Source organism: Euprymna scolopes, chromosome 40, assembly GCF_053919585.1.
Source record: "Euprymna scolopes isolate OS-2025 chromosome 40, ASM5391958v1, whole genome shotgun sequence".
NCBI classification, from domain to species: Eukaryota; Metazoa; Mollusca; class Cephalopoda; order Sepiida; family Sepiolidae; genus Euprymna; species Euprymna scolopes.
In genome coordinates, this window is record NC_136521.1 from 21945025 (window position 1) to 21965807 (window position 20783).

A 20783-nucleotide genomic window follows, 5' to 3' on the forward strand; every position below is an offset into this window, starting at 1 on the left:
TTCCCATTCTACCACGAGCTCAAGATTAGAGGAGGAGAGCATCAGAGAGAACTAGGTCATTTACAGCCTTTGAAGTGTTGCCATAGATGTTAGTGTCGTCAACATAAATGTCTACAAATGATCTTAGAATGTGATTAGGGAGATCATTGATGTTAATCAGGAAGAGAGTTGGGCCCAAGATGGACCCATCATATCACTACTCTTATGAACCTATCAGAGAGAAATAATTTAATATTTGAGAAGACATTACCAGCTATACCATAGCTGGAGATCTTATGGAATAGACCTTTATGCCACATCCTATCAAAGGCCTTTGATAGAGGTGCTAACAGTTATATCCCATAGGTTTAGTGAATCTCTCGGTGGAGGCTTCCTTTTTAGGGCATTTTTGAAACAGAATTGCAGAATTTCTTCAGTTGATATTGCATTTATAGTGTCAATACCTGCGTAACTATATTATTTTTTGTAGGTTAATTTTTTTAGATAGTTTTTAAAAAGCGATATAATAAATTTAAAATCTTTTTTTTCTTAGCGTGATTATCTCCCTTTCTTAGAGCTCTTCTGTCTAAGTTTGTGACGTCAGACGTGTACAGGCGCCATGTTTACTTCGTTTCGCCTGCAATTCACAGTCTCTGTTGGAGAACGTGAACACAGTCGCTTCAGCTAAATTAAAACAGTGCAACCGTCAGTGGAATTAATAGAACATAAACTAAAGAATAAAGTGTCTTAAAGCTATCGACGACAAAGATGACTATTCTTCCGAAGAAGAAGCCGACGAAAGACAAGAATGATCCGGAGAACGCTGAGCACGGCCACCACTCGTCGTCCAACGAGAAGGTGGGACGTTCCCGGAGTTCTCCGACCAGATGGCTACCGGCCTCCACCTCTTTCGACGATAAACGGGATCCGGGTGGCGGCGGCAGTCCGTACGACGGACATCACGACGGCTCGGGTTCGAGCCACAACAAGCGGAGGCACCGGTCGTCGCCGCACCGTAACGCCCGCAAACACAGGCACGACCCCCGGGGGAGCCACCACCCTCCGACGTCGTCTTCTTCGTCGTCGGCTTCATCTACCTCGTCGACCCACCACGGAGGGGCCACCGTGCTGCCTGGAGGCGCCGTTTCCCTGGTCGGAGGGGTCGCCGTGGTCGGTGGTAACAATGGTTCGTCACCTTCGGATTACGAATCCATGACTGGTGGTTACAACAGCGAAGATGAACACGCCGCAGAACCCGAGGGACAACGGCAGGACAACACTGATGAGGTTGGTAAGAATAGGGTTAACCTGATGAAAGAGTAGATAAAATAAAGCTTTTAACATTTTACATGTTTACAAAGGAAGGAGGATATCCCGTATCTTCAAATCTTATTATTTTAAAGGTTTCAATTACCCCCTCCAATTCTCATGAAAAGTAGTTAAACCTAAGGATTCTTTATAACATTATAATTGAAATCATTTGATCATTTTAGTCTCCTTTACACCTTCCAATTTTAATTTATCTTATTCTCATGTCAAATGATAAAGTAGTTAATTCCAAGGTTTCAGTCCTTATAACAGATATCTTTTTAATCTGTTTAATAATTTAATCTTTTTGTAATATTTATTTTAATATATCCCAATTCCTATGTGTGGTAAAGTAGTTAAACCTAAAGATTTCAACCTATCCTTATATAGATCAGTTTAGTCACCTTTCTTGGTACTTCCAATCATATTCCAATTCGCATGTCTAACTGCAAATGCCTAAGATTTTAACTATGTTTTATTACAATCGTTTTCATTCCCAACAATAAAATTTGCTTTTCTTTGAAATAAAATGTCGACTCCTCCAACCAGTCGTTTGATTCGTCTTTCACAGGAAAGATTTGTTTTATATATAAGGTCATCTCTTTTTAACCAATAATGTCATATCAACTTTAAAAGAAAAATCTCACGTAATGGTTTGAATTCTCTTTTAATATGGACCTCAAAAGGGTGTGTAAATTATTTTTTTTACTATTTTAGAATTCGCGTATAAAATTACCTTATCACATTTTGATCATTTTTAACTGAATATTTTTCAGAATAATCTTAAAATAATCAAAACTATGTTTAACGTGATTAGGTAATTTCTTTTAAAAAGTGTATAGTAAATTATCTTTTTTTGCCAATAAATTTACAATGCGAGCAGATATTTTAAAGAGAAAAATACGAAAATATATTTTCGTATTTTTCCTGCAAAACTTGAACGAGAAAAGATTTTTTATTTTTACATTGTTTTAAAAACAAATATATTTGTTTAAAAACATATATTTGTTTAAAAACTCAAATCATTAAATATCATACTTTTCGCCTTTAAATTTTAATTCTAGCCAGAAATCACTTCAATTCGCCAACTTAAAGGCCTCGAAATCAATTTCTAATTTCGCACAGTCATAATAATGGTGATGATAATAATAATAATAATAATAATAATAATAATATAATAATAATAATAATAATAAACCAAAACCTGTTCGACAGGATGCTTATATCGAAGTTTTCGACATTTTGTCCAAGATCAAAGTGTGGCATCTGTTCTGATATTACACTTTTTTGTCTTCGGTAAGTAAAGGAGAAATCCTTTGAAACTGACGCAATTTTATTTTTCTTTCAACCTGATGTTGTTTTTGTGGAGCTGCCCCCCCCCCCCATTAAAACTGACCTTGTGTCTATTTCTGCTCTCATGGGGAAGCAAGTAAATATGGACATCCGAAAGTGATTTAAAGTTTAAAAACTCAAATGGCCCATAATTCTCAATCTTTTTGCAAATTTTAATTTTAACCAGAATCTATTTTCTCATTTGCCAACATAAAGGCCTTAAAATCACTTTAGAATTTCGCACGATCCGTGGCGACCATTTTTTATTATTTATTTTGATAATAACAATAAACAATAAACAAAACCAAATCCGACATGATGTTTACATCGTAGACTCCGACATTAGGGTTGGTCGTTTTTAGAACTCTAACGAACATTGTCAGTTAATTAACATAAAGAATTGCCATTAAAAATTTATTTTCCAAACTTTCTTTCATTTCTTAATGAATTTAAAAATTTAGATATAAAAATAATCTATTTCGATATTTCTTTAATCTGACCGGTTGGTTTTATTAGACTCGAGAATGAAAATTAATGTGGGGAATAGTTTGTTTTTAATTGCAGTGTCCGTACGCCATTCGAAAGTGATTTTCAAGTGGCGAATCTCAAATTTTGACTCTAATTAAAATGTATACGCGACAAAGTCAAGTATTAGGGCTGATGTGTGCTTTAAACCAAAACAGTATTTTTAAAAGGAATTATTATTATTCTAAAAGAAAAAAAATAATCCCAGATTTTAAGAGGGGAGGGGGTAAAAAAAGAAATACGTATTTTTTTTATTTATTTTAAACAAAGATATATAAAAACGTTCCTAAATAAGAATTTTTCAGTGTTATTTTCTCGTTCGAGAACACTAGAAATGATTAAAATAATGTTAACAAAAAAATATGTTGATTTTTTTTTTTTTTTATAGTTTCTTTACAACTTCTGCCGATTACACCAGATTAAATAACAAAAACTACAATATTTCAAATAAGGTAAAAAAAAGAAAAATGAAATTCTATTTTTAGTTATATGTGAATACCGTGAAAAAAAATTGGTAAAACTATACAAACACCGTGACAGCGAATTAACCCTACCCCTAACCCTAACCCTAACCCTAACCCCTAACCCTAACCCTAACCCTAAACCTAACCCTAACCCTAAACCTAACCCTAAACCCTAACCCTAATCCTAACCCTAACCCTAACGCTGTCACGGTGTTTGTATAATAATACCAAAAAATTAGCGGAAAGAAGAAAAAAAACAAAATTATTTTAAAATTTAAAGTAATAAAATTAGTTTCGTCTATAAATTTAACATAAAATGACCTCCCCCCCCCATTTCTAACTTTTTAAAGTGGTTAACAATTTTTTTATCACTAACCCTAAGTCCGAATAGCAAGGTTGTAGAACTAAATGTAATAGTCTAAATATACTCCCCCCTCTAAAAACACAGAATTTATCTCCCATCTAAAAAATTGTTTTAAAATGTTAGAATAGCCTGTAGATAGGGATCGTTTTCAGTTATATATGAAACTGATCTTCTACTTTAAATTCTAAAATGTTTTTTTTTAAGTGTGTTTTTGTCTAAAGAAAATAATAAAATCTCATTTTCTGGGGAGTGGGGAGTAGATAAAGGTGTTATTCGTCAATACTACCAAGAAATTTTTATAAATTTACTGCAGCAAGGCTTTTTTTTTTTCTTTTTTAAAGATATGTAACAAAATAAATCTTACTTAAGAATTGTTTCAAATCTGTTTCGTTAAGCTCCATTTTACAATATGTTTACTTCGCAAAAAAAAAAAATTGTTGTCAGCTTCCACCCTTTCCCTTCACGTGAATAAACTTTTAAAAAAAATACAAGTACGGAATTTAATGCAGAAACATTGTGAATTACAACATAATTAGAATTTTCCACAATCTAGAAGGATTTCTTCTTTGACTGAGGACGTAAAAGATACTACGCTTTGATCTTAGTCAGGAACTAGTATATTTTTGTTAGTAAAAGAAGACATTTTCTGTTTTAAATCTCAGAAAAATCGGGGTGGGGGGCTTTCCATAAACAACCTTTCTTGTCCTTTTTCGGCTAGGAACAAACTTCTGATACTATATCTTTTGTTCTCAGTTAGTGAAAGAAAAATCCTTCTAGACGGAGGCAATTCTAATTGGGGGGGGGGGGCTGCATTTTCCCTATATTAAGAACCATCTTTGTGTTAGTGGGAAGGCAAGTAAATAGGAACAACTGTTTTTTTTTTTTCCTAATAAATTTAGAAACCATCTTCAATAATAATACGAGGTGATTAAAGAAAAAAATAGTGAGAAAAAAAATTTATCAAACTTATTGATATAATTTTTACCTGTGTTTACCTGAAATTTTTACTGAAATTTATTATTTATGCATTTTTAGTGTTACTTTTACTTAACCAAGCCAACATGCTTTCAAGATGGAGGATAATCTTACCAGACTTGGTCACAAATTTTTCCTGAACTGCCGTTGCTTGAGTTCAGTGACAAAGAGAAGTCCAAAAATGATTGGAAATGAATTAAGCCGAGAACCTTCCCACATACATCACTTGGTATTCTCAAATGGTCGTCCATTTTACTACTGACCAAGTTTAATGCTGGTTAACTTCAATATTATTGCACTAAATAGACTTTTAAAAAAAGGTTCCAAAAAGCATTCAACATATATTAAACAACCTGTGAATATTGGGTCAACAATGACAAATTGTACATTAGTGTATCACTTAACCGATTATGAAGGTAAAATATTAAAAACTGAATATTTAGTTCATATAAGATGAATTAGATTTGAAAAAATTGTATGACAAAACTTTATATTTTTTACGTGTTTCTATTATTGACAAAATACTTTAACATCTTGTCACCTTTAGCATTGATCAAATCTATATAACACTAACATTTATTTCGGAAGTTGTGATTGAAGATAAATTGAAAACACTACTGGGATTGAACTCGAAACCTTCAGATTGAGACTTTTGTATTTAATATACCTCCTTCCATCTGACTCTTTCGTATCTTATTAGAAAGTCCTCTGATGAACCATATTCATTGCACAAATAGTCAACCAAAGAATTATTATACTTGGCCTCCAATTCATGATCCTTTGGGTCACAAATGATCTACATACCCCCCTCCTCCTCCCGTCTTTCTGGATGACTTCATCATTTTGAATGGTTATCCTTCACTTTTAATGGCTGACATCACAGAACAATGATGTTATTTGTTCTTTACCGGTACGAGCAAGCATCTAGATAATTAGCAATTCCTACATGATGTCTGGAAGCTTCTTTGATTTTTGTTTTGCTTTTTCCAATGATTTTTCTTAATCTATATATATATAAAAGCGAAAATGTATGTATGTTTGTGTGTATGTTTGGATGCCTGCTGAAAACTTTCGACAGACGTGACGAAAATTCACAAACTCGCTATCACATCGAAGCTCCATCCTTTGCTTGAAAAATATAGAAAAATTGGGCAAAAACGTTAACTTTTTCACCCCGAAATCGACAATTTTCGACAGGGGGGTGGTCAACAAAAACGGTCCTCTCGTGACAATGACCGATTCTACGCATGCGTCAGATGACGTCGTGACCTGATTTACTTTAAATAGTTGAAAAACCGAACAAATTTCATGTACGTCGCGTTAGCTCAGTTGCTTTAAGGCCTTGGTTCATTATCTAAATGTTTTGGGATCGAATCGTGGTGTGAGATGTTTTTCTTTTTTTTTTTTTTTTTTTTTTTTTTCGATTTTTTAAATTTAAATATTGAACCAGTGTTTCGTTTTTCTGCTTTTTTTTTTTTTTTTTTTTTTTTACTTCGCTTATTATTAGCGACACCCAAAAACACTCGGGTACCCACCGATTTCTAAAATTTTAATATCGAAACAGGCTTATTGAAGCCATTTTTCACGTGTTCGTTTTTCTGTTTTCATCGTTCGTTTGCTTTACGTTAGTTTTTTTTGTTTTTTTCCCCGCTTTAGTGTTAACGTTATTTTCTTTTTTTACTTCGCTTATAACAAACAAACCTACGTTGTAGTCGTCGTAATAACGCTCAACGACTTTCGGCTGCGCACCTGTCAATTTCGTTCTTAAATAAATTCAAACATCTTTAGTTAAATCATTTTGGCTGGCTGATTTTATTTTCAAGCTTAGCCTTTGAGTTCTATCCTACCCCACCCCCACTCCCAAGTTTTTTTTTATTTAACACCACACACACCTACAAACACCCGGGCAATGCCGGGTACCCCCCGCTAGTATTATTATGAAAGTTAGGTTTAATAGTTATATTTGATCATGAGATGAACTATTGTTGAGCTTTTGTTCTGAAATCATATCATTCGTTGGCTAAAAACATTCAGAATAACTTTTTAATCAAGTTTAAATGCTTAGAATTTTCATTAAAGTATTTCTAATATGCAATTAAAAAATATTAATGCAACATGTCATCAGGTGAAATAATGTTCAAATTCTGTAATTTGAAAGAAATGCAGCCACGAGTCAAATCTGTCATTTAGTCAATCAAAATGCATCTAACATTGGTGCATATAAGATTTCTCGTTTTAAATAAAATCCATTTTTAATGAATATCAGAATCACAATAAATAACTGTTGAAACAAACTTAAAAATCTTAATTTCAAAAAGGGATTAATCACAAAAAATGCCAATAAACTGACTTTATAAGAATCCTCATCAGATTTGGTTCCATTTTGCATGCTAGCATGCATCGGAAAAGTTTTTGAAATTGACTCCCAAACTAATCTCTCTGGCCAAGTCTTTATTTATCCGTTCTTCTCTGAAGTTGATTCTTATCAGTTTGTCCCATGATTTTTATGCCCCCCCCCTCCAGACCTGAACCTGTCTCAACTGTTTGTATCTATTAACTCAAGAACTCTCACCAATTCTTTCAACATGCTCATACTATCAAAGTGTCCTGTTTTATAAACATCTTCCTGTACTGCCCAGATTTGATCTCCATCTGAGGTCTTCAGATCTAAACCTCTCTTTAAAACTCATATCATTTTTCTCCATGCAACGCATATCCTCAATTCTCTCTGGTTTCACTTCCATACATCACACTTCGTACATATGCCTAATAGACTCTTCCCTTGGTCGACGGTGGTAACATTCTGCTAATAGGGGTAGGCTATAGAAACAAAATTTTTCAAATAAATGCCAAAAGTGAACAAGTGATTTTTTTCAAAACGGGTCAAAATTGGAGGGTCGCTGGCCCCAAACGTGATTTGACCGCGTCAACGCATGAAAATGGCCCAAATTTCGCCCCCGAACACACTTAATCATTTATTGAAAGCCACAGGGTGCATTTTTTGACTATAAATGCATTTGTATCATTAAATCTAACATTCCCATTGGCTATCCCACAAGTATAGGGCTTTTTAGGGTATCTCAGAGTCCAAAATGGGTCAAAATTAGCCAAAAATGGTCGGAAATCACAGATTTTCCAAAATGCACCTCCCAAGCCACACAGGGTGCAATTTTTTACCATAAATGGCTCTATATCATTAAATCTAACATTCTCACTGACTATCCCACCTATATAGGGCTTTTCAAGGTATCTTAAGGGTCCAAAATGGGTCAAATTTACCAAAAATTAGCCAAAAATGAACAAAAATCACGGATAATCCCCAAAATGCAGGTATTATATCTCCTCGGGCTCTTATAAACACTCCTGTATGGCTTTTTACAGTTGGAAGACTGAAATAACCACCCTGTTATCTTATCCATTTGTATTTAGGGTATTTAGAGATCTTTGGGGGATGTAAAAAGGGTCAAAACAATCCAAAAATGACAAAATTACGCTTTACGGTACATAACATATGAATCATTAGTTCATTCAGCAATGATACTTTTTAGAAACATCGTAACTTTACTACATCAACTTCTCAGAAAGTAATTAATTGTAAATTGAACATTGAATGTCAATAAAATGTTGTCCAAGAAGAGTCTGAATTCATATTGTTCTCATAGTTACCCCAAAATTGATGAAAATGGTCCGATTCGCTATTTCTCGATTTGTAACCAATATATTGAATAACTTGATAAAAGGTATGAGTAATTAGCAAAGGAATTATTTTGTTATTTCAAGACACAGCTTCACTTCACATTACTTTAAAATCATTCAACAGTAAAATATCAATATAATGCATTAAAGAGCTCGTCAATCACATCATTATTCTCTAGCACATATCCTCCAGTTCAAATTGATCATCGTCCAAATCCAAACGATTGTGCAGTTCTTGTTCTGCCAGAAACCGTTCATGTTCCATATCGACGTGGAAAGTGTCAATGAGTCATTTGCGAGAGAGAGACTTTTGATCGACAAAGAATCTTCGTTCATGTACATCAAATTCATCAGGATTCACATCTTTTGAAAGTATATTGAGAAGGACATGGTGCTCTCGTTTCCATTTAATCATATTCACACGTCTGGAACCCTTTGCTTTGTAGACATCTTTGTTGTAAATTTTTAGCGATCGATCAAGTTTATGTTTTATCCCAGGTATTGTAACATAACGAACATCACTTTCAAAGGCTTTCTGCCACAATTGTAGTAATCGCAAGGAGAACTGGTGAATATGATTTTTCTGTGTCGTGGTACCATATTTGGCAGCATGATGTTGCACAGCTTGAACACATTCAGCCTCAGTTGGAAGAGAATCAAGCAGAAGATAAGTCCAATCGTCGTAATTATAATCTTCGTCAATCTGCCCTGCTATACCAGCCATGTTCATTGCATTTTACTAACTGAAAAAGAAAGCAAAGTTCAATCAAATTCACAATTAATGCAATGCAATGTTATCGTGTCTATTTAAAGATGCCATTGCATTGTTACAGAAAGAAAACATTTCCTTATTTGGTAATTTTCCATCTATAACTCAAATTAAGCCCCTTTTTGACAACCTATGTTGATTCTTAGGGACTTTTTGACTCTCTTTGGCTAAATCGGCCATATTTAGCCCCTTTTAAAGGTCCTTATACCCCTCATTAACAGTGCAAAAGTTAGGAGAGTGCCTGCTTCAAGCATTTCCCAACAGTTTCTGCCATGTAGAGGTGTCTTTGGGCCCATGGGAGGTGCATTTTGGAAAATCTGTGATTTCCGACCATTTTTGGCTAATTTTGGGGTAATTTTGACCCATTTTGGACTCTGAGATACCCTAAAAAAAACCCTATACTTGTGGGATAACCAATGGGAATGTTAGATTTAATGATACAAATGCATTTATAGTCAAAAAATGCACCCTGTGGCTTTCAATAAATGATTAAGTGTGTTCGGGGACGAAATTTGGGCCATTTTCACTCGTCGACGCAGTCAAATCATGTTTGGGGCCAGCGACCCTTCAATTTTGACCCGTTTTGAACAAAATCACTTGTTCCGATCTATTTACATATAAATGAAGGTAATAAGCCACTTTTGGCATTTATTTGAAAAATTTTGTTTCTATAGCCTACCCCTACTGCTAATAATGACAGAAGTTCTCTGGATTTACTTCATCCACTTCAACCTCTTGCAATCACTCTAACACCTGATGCTCCCTATGCTCAAATTTTATCACCCAGGTAACAAAACTTCTGAACAACCGCAATAGCTTTGCCATCCAAATATACTTTCTCCACATCTCATACACCACCTTCTCCATTGTCTTACACGTGTTGCACACAAATAGATTATCTTCCCTGAAGTTGATTTCCTGGAGAGTTTCTTTTACACTGTCCATCTTCTGTTAATATGTGTTAGTCTTACTACATATTGCTTTTTCTCTGTTTTTGTCGGCAACTCCTTTCTTTATATTGTATGCAGCAAGTTACAGTAGTGGCACGGATTTTCTTGACTCTCATACTATCTAACATTATCCTATTACACCAGGTAGTTTTGTTTTTTTTTCATTTTACTTCAGTTGAAGTTCTCAAAAATCAAGGACCCACTCCCTAGGGGGTTAACACTTGTTCTCTATACGAGACACACAGATATTTGGGGCTAACACTTGATCTCTATACGAGACACACAGATATTTGGGGCTAACACTTGATCTCTATACGAGACACACAGATATTTGGGGCTAACACTTGATCTCTATACGAGACACAGATATTTGGGGCTAACACTTGATCTCTATACGAGACACACAGATATTTGGGGCTAACACTTGATCTCTATACAAGACACACAGATATTTGGGGCTAACACTTGATCTCTATACGAGACACACAGATATTTGGGGCTAACACTTGATCTCTATACGAGACACACAGATATTTGGGGCTAACACTTGATCTCTATACGAGACACACAGATATTTGGGGCTAACACTTGATCTCTATACGAGACACACAGATATTTGGGGCTAACACTTGATCTCTATACGAGACACACAGATATTTGGGGCTAACACTTGATCTCTATACGAGACACACAGATATTTGGGGCTAACACTTGATCTCTATACGAGACACACAGATATTTGAATATTCCATTCACGTTCTCCTTTACCTCTCAAACGTTGAGTTAGTAAAGTAGTTGGGAACATAATTTCTGCCCACTCGATCATTTAAATATGTTTTCAGAATGGATTCTGAATCCTCTGCTTGATATAAGTTCTGTTTTGTTATCCATGAAAGAACATCACTGATGATTTCATCTTTAGCTCTCTAATAACATCAAGCAAATCTGGTTCTTCTCCTTTTAATCCAAAAGTATGCATAGTGTTGCTCTTTTGTGTGATGCTGCCTCCAGATGCTTTGGTAAAAGTCAGTCTGCTGCTTCCATATATCAGAACTGATGTAACTATTGCTTCAAAGTCACGTTTCATCTTTGTAAAAAGATTTGACTTCTAAGTTGCTTTCATGTCATCCAATCAAAACCCTGCTAAGTCACATTTAGTTCATGCCATGCAATTTTATTTGCATCGGTACTGCCAAAAAAGGTAAACTCATTTACATTTAAGACAAGTTCCCTTTTTGGAAAAAATGTTTCCATGTTGGTTCAAAAGAAAGTGCTCTGTTTTGCTTGTGTTAACAAAAAGTGAAATGCAATATTCCTTTTTTTTTTTTTCAACACGGTTTATTAAGACTTCTACGTGTCCAGTTACGCCAGCCAAAATTGTAATGCCATCAACATAGTTGGCGCCATTAATCTGCTCTGCTGCTTGCAGCTACCAATGCCAAGTCATTTTTTTCCACTTGTCAATTGAAATACAGAGGATATAATTAAGAAAGATAATAAATGGATAGGGAACAGTATCCCCTTGTAGAACCCCAACACTGACCTAAAATAATTTGATGTCTTCATGAGACCATCATACCATAGACTGTGTTTTTCTGTACAAGATCATTATTACATTAATTTTTTGATTCAATTTAATTTAAATTTTTATACTTTACTTTGTAAAATTTATAAAAGTGCACTTTGAAGATAAATAAATTTCAAATTGAATCTTGTACCTTTATTTTTAAAGCCTATAGTTAAAACATTTTGTTTAACAATTTTCATGCCTTGGATGAAATGCTTTTCTAACTTGTATCGTATCTTTTTAAGATTATATTTAAAAACTCTCTTTCTCTCTATTTCAGTTTGTATTTCTCCTCACACCACAACTCATTTTTGCAACCCCTTCTTTGTATTATTACAGGTCTGAATATTCTCTCTGTTTCAGTTTGTATTTTTCCTCACACCACAACTCATTTTTTGCAACCCCCTCTTTGTAATACAGGTCTGAATAATGAGAAAATCTGAATTTTTTTTTAACAAAAACTTTAAAATAACTTTTTAGATTAAATTTTTTTAAACTTCTTTCAGAATGGAAAATCTTCAAAATTTAATAAGGAACATATTTCATATAGGTTTCATTAACAAATAATCAGTACATAACGAGAAAAATAAAGATGAAAATTTCAAAAGGACTATAACTGGTTACGGTCAATAGTAGTCTTCGCCAGCGAAAGTCTTTGTTATTGTTATTCTATTATTATTATTTAAAACATTTTGTCTTGCTCTTTCGTGCAGGGACTAATTATTGTTGGAATAGAACTACAGTGAATGAATTTTTAAGTCTTAGCAAATTATCTCGACAGCAGTTCATCGTGTAAACAACACGAATGATAAGTTGCTGCTTAGTAGATGTGGACATTTCTCCCTTTTTTTTTTCTTCATCTCAATTGTCTCCTCTGTCTTAACAACTATTATAAAAAGTGGAAACTGGTCGTCGGGTTTATTCTCTAAAATGTTAGTGTGTAGAGAAGAGTGGATATTAATTAGGTAATTTCTCTCTGTTGTGTAGTAGTGAAATCATAAGTTGTTGCTCAGTAGATAGTGATGTGTCTGTTTCTTTTTCTTGTCTCCTGAATAATAACTTATTGTAAAAGTGAATTTCTTACTCTCTATCTCTATGTTTTGCAGCATTGAACTTTTTACCTTACCTCATTTCAGGACATTATTTTTTTAATTTTACAAAGTATTTTAAGTCATTACATTTTTTATTTGATTATTAGTAAATAAAAAAATTGGTACTCCTGCATAATTTGATCCGGATTCTCGGGAATTCCTGTCAAGCATGGATCGGGCTAGACCAGCAATCATTGGTTTTAACTGAGTGTTGTAACAGACTAATTTAAAATAAACAATCTGGAAAAAAAAATACAGATGCAAATAATCAAAAAATAACAAATATCACAGAAATTTATATATATATATATATATATATTTATGTTTCTTTTTTTTTTTTTTTTTTTTTTTTTTTTAAAGAAAATATGTTTACAAAAAGCGTAAATTGTTAGATGAAAATACAGGAAAAAATTTAGTTTTTTTTTTTCCAAGAAAACTTTTTTTTTTTTCATGGCTGTTCATTGCTGGCAGAAGAACTTTCTCGAGATGAGGATATTTCCTGAGGAATCTTTTACTTCAGTCGACTGAACTGCCATTGACGGCAAAAAGGGAGGGAGATAAGAGTAAAGGAAATGGAAGGAAGCTCCCCAAGAACTGGGTAGCTTGGGAGCAGGGTTTTGGCATTGCGATTTGGTACACTCACTAAAACTCTGTCCTTGCCGGTGATATAAATAAAAATAAATGTCGATTTAGCATTTCAACATTTGAACAATGCTCGGTTGAAACCGATCATTGCTGGTCTTGCCCAATCCATGTTTAACGGGAATTCTTGAGAATCCGGGTCAAATTATGCAAGAGTACCAAAAAATTTTATTTGATTGTTAGTAAATAAAAAAATTTGATTTGATTATTGGATGATAAAAAAATTTGTTTTTTAGAAGATTAAAGATTTTATTTGTTTAATAGAAGATAAAAAATCTTATTTGATTATTATTAGATAAGATATGATTTGAATATTAGTAGATAAAAAAATTTTTCCAAAATGTAAATCGGAACTTTTTCAGATATCAGAATCTGAAAAATTTGTGCCTATTTTCTGATTCCAAAAACAATTCTTTTGTCTTTTTTTATTTGATTTTGTTTAAAACAAAATCTTCCACTGCTGGTATTAATAATAAATATTGATTGATTTTAAACGATTAGTAAAACTAAAATCTATAGATCATCCCCACATTTTATTTATTTTTACATTTTATATTTATTTTTACGTTTGATATTTATTTTTACATTTTATATTTATTTTTACATTTTATATTTATTTTTACATTTTATATTTATTTTTACGTTTTATATTTATTTTTACGTTTTATATTTATTTTTACGTTTTATATTTATTTTTACGTTTTATATTTATTTTTACGTTTTATATTTATTTTTACGTTTTATATTTATTTTTACGTTTTATATTTATTTTTACGTTTTATATTTATTTTTACGTTTTATATTTTTTTTACGTTTTATATTTATTTTTACGTTTTATATTTATTTTTACATTTTATATTTTTACATTTTATATTTATTTTACATTTTATATTTATTTTTACGTTTTATATTTTTACATTTTATATTTATTTTTACATTTTATATTTTTACATTTTATATTTATTTTTACATTTTATATTTATTTTTACGTTTTATATTTATTTTTACGTTTTATATTTATTTTTACGTTTTATATTTATTTTTACGTTTTATATTTATTTTTACATTTTATATTTATTTTTACATTTTATATTTATTTTTACGTTTGAGAAAATATCTGCACATATAGCATGTGTTTTTAGCGTAATCTGGGGGAAAAAAATAACAATTTTATAGTTAAATATTTAGAGATTTATAAAGAATAGGAATCGGTAATTGTATCGGAATTGGAAAAAATATTGGAATAGTCCCATCACTAATATATATATATATATATATATATATATAGGGCTCGACATTGCGAGTGAAATGGTCACATTTGCAAGTGATTTTTTTTCAAAGTGGCAACTAAAAATAATAAAACGCTTATCTTTTGCCAATTGCATTTCTGTCACTGACAATCTTCGAAAGCTCATTATTGAATGAAAATATCTTTTCAACTTTTTTTTTATATAAAACGAACAAAGTTAAATTATTTAAACAATAAAAGTTTGATAGAACAATATACTTTTTTTTTCTTTTTTTTTAACGAAGGCTGTTTAAAAAAACATCTGAAGAAATTAGAATTAGAATTCAAGTACCAATATAAAATTTGTTGTACATTTAGAATTACGATTATAAAAAAAACACAAAAAGTCTTTATGATGTACATACTCGTCATAGAACGAACATGTCATATTCTAAAAATCATGTGGGTTTGGCTAGTAAACAAAAATATTTAGTTGTCAAAGGTCAACTAAAGATGAGTTTGTTCGTAGAATCCTGATATATATATATATACGCACACACATCTGATGTTGTTAGGTTGTTGAGATCAGATACTACACTTTAATCTTTTTAAGCCAAGGAACTATATATAATGTTTTTGAGGCATTTTTATTTAATAAAAAAATCTGATTAAATGAAGAATTATCTTTAAATGGGGTTGGGTAGTGTTGTATCGGTTTTGTTGTTATAAGACTTTTCCCATTTTTAAGTGGATGTGAGTAATCCTCCCAGGTATTACACTCTCCTTTGAGGGATGGTTAATGTTTTGTTGTGATGAGACCATCTTCCCTTTTGTGGAGAAAAGGGGATAGTGTATTTTTCTATCTCTATGATACCATACTTGCAGGCATTACCTTGTTCTTTTATGGAGTTATGCTCCTAGGTATTATCTCTTTCATTTTGAAAAGGATATTTGTAATAAACCATTGGTGTCACAAGTCTCTAAACACTCTTCAGGTGCTGGATATCCCGAAAGAAATAGGGGGATGAAGCTTGGATGTTATATTTTGGAATGAGTCACATTAGAGATATGTATAGTGGCAGGAAGATGTTTGTTGTCATGGTGACAAAGGAGAAGTAGAGGAGAAAGAGCACACTGTCATCCTTATCACCTGAATACATTGGGAAATGTGAGTAAAGGAGGTTTCCAAAACAAAACCAAAGTCTTAGGTCTGCATTTTGTCCAGAATTGGAAATAAAGTGGTGTGTTAGGTGAAGAACTGACTGAAAGGTGGTGGCAGTTGTTAACGTTACCAAGATCAAAAGGCACTTGAGGATGATGAGGATTAAGGAAATTGTAAGTTGGATGCTGAATGATACGATGAGTGAATTATGAACGATGGACAATGGCTCGATAAGTATTTTATATTTATCTTGAATAATCATGTTGTAATCTTCAGGGAAACAGTCTCGTCACGTGTTCAACAGATAAGTTCTTGAAAAGCAACTCTGTTTAGTTTTAGATACACAGAGAAAGAAAATGGGGTTCTTTGCTTTGCAGTTTTATTAGAAAGTTGAGTTGTGCAAAATAATTTAATTTATAACGTCTATTTAATAATGCTGAATGTCTGTATTCATCTATTAGTGCTACTAGATCAGGCTGTCTGAAGATACTGGCTTCTTCCTGACCTAAAATACACCAAACATTGAGGTTGTTTTTTTTTCCTTTTTAATCATGATATCAAAAAAAAAAAAATTTTTTTTTTTTTTCAACACAATAACCAAACCAAATATCCTGAATAAATATTTTTGAAGATATTACGAACTTGAAGCATAAAACCTTTTTCCAAAATTACTAGATTCAGCATTAAAACAAATTGCTGTAAAACAAAACAACCAAATGTTTGTTCGTCTCTAGATATTCTAATCAGTTGGTTTTATTTTCATGAAATTTGGAACATTTATAGTAGGGAAGTGTAATGAGCTGTTTTGAGGGGAGCTTGATAAAACTATTTTGAGGGGAGCTTGATAAAACTGTTTTGAGGGGAGCTCGATAAAAATACAGAAAATGAAGAATAAAAATGAATTATTGAAAAATATTAATTTTTTATTTTTAAAACGCATTTTATTGGCATCAGATGAAATATTTAACATAATTCAACATGTATATCGATATTAATGTATTAATGGTGTATATTGCATGTGCAGTATTTTTTTGTGTTGATTTGAGAAGTTAAAAAGACAATCAAACATAATGAATGTGCAAAGTTGGTTTTATTTAAATCATTGGGTTTATCTTTTGCACTTGCAAGTAATTATTTGTTAATATGATTATTAATATTAATCACTTGTTAATATGATTATTAATATTAATCACTTGTTAATATGATTATTAATATTATTAATCACTTGTTAATATGATTATTAATATTAATCACTTGTTAATATGATTATTAATATTAATCACTTGTTAATATGATTATTAATATTAATCACTTGTTAATATGATTATTAATATTATTAATCACTTGTTAATATGATTATTAATATTATTAATCACTTGTTAATATGATTAATATTATTAATCACTTGTTAATATGATTATTAATATTAATCACTTGTTAATATGATTATTATTAATCACTTGTTAATATGATTATTATTAATCACTTGTTAATATGATTATTATTATTAATCACTTGTTAATATGATTATTATTAATCACTTGTTAATATGATTAGTATGTGAGTGAGGTAAGTCATCTTATTATTTGGATTATGATATGTTGAGCATGCATGTCTTTTTTTTTTCATTTCTCATAAAGATCCAAATACGAATAGTTACAGTTTACAGGTGACATTGACAAGGCATATACTTCTTGGTCTGCCTCTCATCAAATGTTTGCTTCATCAAAACAAAACCAAAGAATTCTTTTTTCTATTATCCTGGTTTAAGCATGATTTTTGATTGTACTGTTTTTTTTTTTTTTAAGAGTTTCAGTTTAGGTAAGGGGTGCTGAACAAGTAGTTATGCAGAATACCAGACATGCAACACAAGTAGACTATAAGTTGACCTTTCATCTACTAGGATTGTGGACTCAGGAAAGCCCACTGGGAATGAGTGCAGGGTCCCTTTACATGCGCGACATGGCACTACAAACATCCCGATATTATACAACTGTTGATGGAGCAGCCGCTCTAAGCGCTGCCAAATAGTTAAGGATCCTGTACTACCAGTTGGGAACAGCAGCCAGGAACTGTCAATCTGGTACCCTTAACCCATCAGACGATAGTCAACCTAATCTACTTGCACTGGCAATTACAGCATTCAAACACTCCTAAGTGCCCAGTTTAGGGGATGTGTTGGCGATACACTGGAACATGTATTCGGGTAGAGCTGGAGGAGTTGGTGTGCGATGTCCATGCCAGTGAGCCGAGTCGCAGCCTTGTACTGTCCAGCGCACCTCGCTGGTGCCACCTGTTGTGACGATCGGCCGTTTCACCCTCTCCGCTTTAGAGGCGCTGGATGTGCAGTCTGGTCAATCAGATGGGCTGTGTGGGCGTGGAGGTCAATCAAGCTGAGCAGGACGTTCAGTGGGATGTCGTCTGACAAGGTGGTCTCGCAGTCGAGGGCGGGGCACGGAATGTTAGGCATTGTTGGCTTTAGACTTGTGATGAGGAAGAAGTCAAGCGGTCCAATAGCAAGGTGCTGTAATCATAGATGAGCTTCACCTCTTTAGTCAATCTTCTTTATTAACCAATTAGCATCTCAGCATCTGGAAATACATGAAATAGAAGAATGGTTTCTGAAGAGCAACATCATGTAATATCTAAGGCTTTTGAAAGGGAATGGCATGAAGGTCTTCTCAGGAAAATCAGATCATACAGTATCACTGGTAGAATACTTAACATAATTAAATCCTTCTTATCTAAGAGAAAAATCCAGGTTGTCCTCGACGGTCGCACATCCAAACAATATGATATAAATGCGGGAGTGCCTCAATGATTTATCCTTGGGCTTCTATTGTTCCTAATATTCATAAATGACTTCCCTGACAAAATTGTCTGTGAGATGGGTATATATGCTGATGACACCACGCTCTATAACAAACACAGCAGGAAAACAAGTGAACACGTATCTAAAGAAATGGCAGAAACACTAGAGGATGACCTCCGATCTGTAGTGGAATGGGGACAAAAATGGATGGTAACATTCAGTGCTGCCAAGACTAAACTTGATTCCTTCAATAATTACAAGAAACCTTCTCTACCACCAATAGCAATGGCCAAAGACTCTTTATCTGAAAGTACATCTTTTAAACTCCTCAGCCTAACGTTCACAGGAAACATGAGTTGGAAAAATTACATTGAGAGCATTGCCAGAAACGCTGCGAAAAAGGTAGGTTCTCTCTACCGTGCTAGAAAGCTACTAGCGCCCAAAAGTATCCTGTACCTCTATAAGGCCACCATTCGCCCATGTATGGAGTGTTGTTGTCATATTTGGGCTGGTGCATCTGCTACTTGTCTCTCACTCCTAGACAAGGTTCAAAAGAGAGTCGCCAACCTAATAGGTCCTGAACTGTCATCTAAGCTTCAGCCTCTGTTCCATCGACGAAATGTTGCATCCCTCCTGTTCTACAAGTACTTTAACGGTGAATGCTCTGACGAACTGCAAGCACTTATACCTCTTCGACGTAAATACCACCGACAAACCCAACACACAGCTAAATCCCACCCCTTCACAGCTTATCTCTATTTTATTTCATGCCTTTTTTCCTTTGTTCAGGGGTCAGACTAACAGCATCGCCAAGGCCAACACAGACAAGAATGATTACTGACTTGCCCACTATTTAATTTGATTTAAAAATTCTATCACCAATAGGTCCGACATCAATAACCTTGTAAAATGATTTCTTTGCTAGTAAAATATTAACTCTTCCCACGTCTTTATTCTTACCAGACTAAAAAAGCTTATACCTTGAGTTCTTTCCATGGATCATCTGAGCCGAGCCACTTTTCTATCTAGTCTCTTGAAAGTAGCAAAGATTGATCTTACAGTCTCCACTGAACATATTTTGTGAAGTTTTGCTCAATGACAATCTGGTCTGCTAACTTTTGATTTTACCATTCACAACACCATTGACACTTTAAGTCTTGTGACTGGTTTGTTGATAGCTATTTTTATACAAAACCTGCTTTTATAGTTGGATCCCCTTATGACCAACCATAGTTGTAAGCAGTAAGTCTAACTTTTGCCGTTCCACAGACAAAACCTCCAAGGCGGCAAGTGTTGGCCTATGTGAGGTTTAGTTTGCCAACTGAGATGGTTTACCGGAGTTTGGAATCGTGTATGAAAGAATTGGGGCATAATGCTTCAAAATCAGGCGTGATTGCCTAATCATAAGATAAGGTGGGGGTGGAGGGAAATAATATGAGAATGATACAATGATGTGTAAAGTTTTTAAGACACTCAGATCTGATGAGCTCGGAGCAAAGTTGGACCTGGACAATATAGGGAGATGTGTGCAGAACAAGAAAAAAAAAGAAAAACGATCTACCGCATTGCATATTGAACTCTCTTGTAACTACATCTCAAAATCTATATTTGTTATTACGTCATCGCTATACATAGCCTAAATCCTTGCTATGTTTTTGTCACGTGTATTTGCTTACATTATGATTAGTTTAATTCTGTTTGTCAAATTAACATTCCTGAGAACTATTAAATGTAAATATTTCAACTTAACATAACTTTTCACATCTTTAAAATATTTCTATCTAACAATATACTTTTACCAATCATAATAATCGACGATTATAATTTTGTTGCAATAATCGACGATTTTAATAATTTTGTCGCAATAATCGACGATTTTAATAATTTTGTCGCAATAATCGACGATTTTAATAATTTTG

General features: G+C 33.1%; 1 protein-coding gene across 1 annotated transcript in view; it reads left to right on the plus strand.

Moving 5' to 3' along the window:
• Positions 1 to 530: 530 nt before the first annotated feature.
• LOC145265420 (OTU domain-containing protein 5-B-like) overlaps positions 531 to 20783 on the plus strand; it is a 74954-nt gene continuing 54701 nt past the window's right edge. Inside the window, exon 1 of the mRNA XM_080121249.1 lies at positions 531 to 1266. Within this exon, the coding sequence (XP_079977375.1) occupies positions 748 to 1266 (519 nt within the window). The 5' untranslated portion in view covers positions 531 to 747. The remainder of the gene's footprint in view (positions 1267 to 20783) is intronic.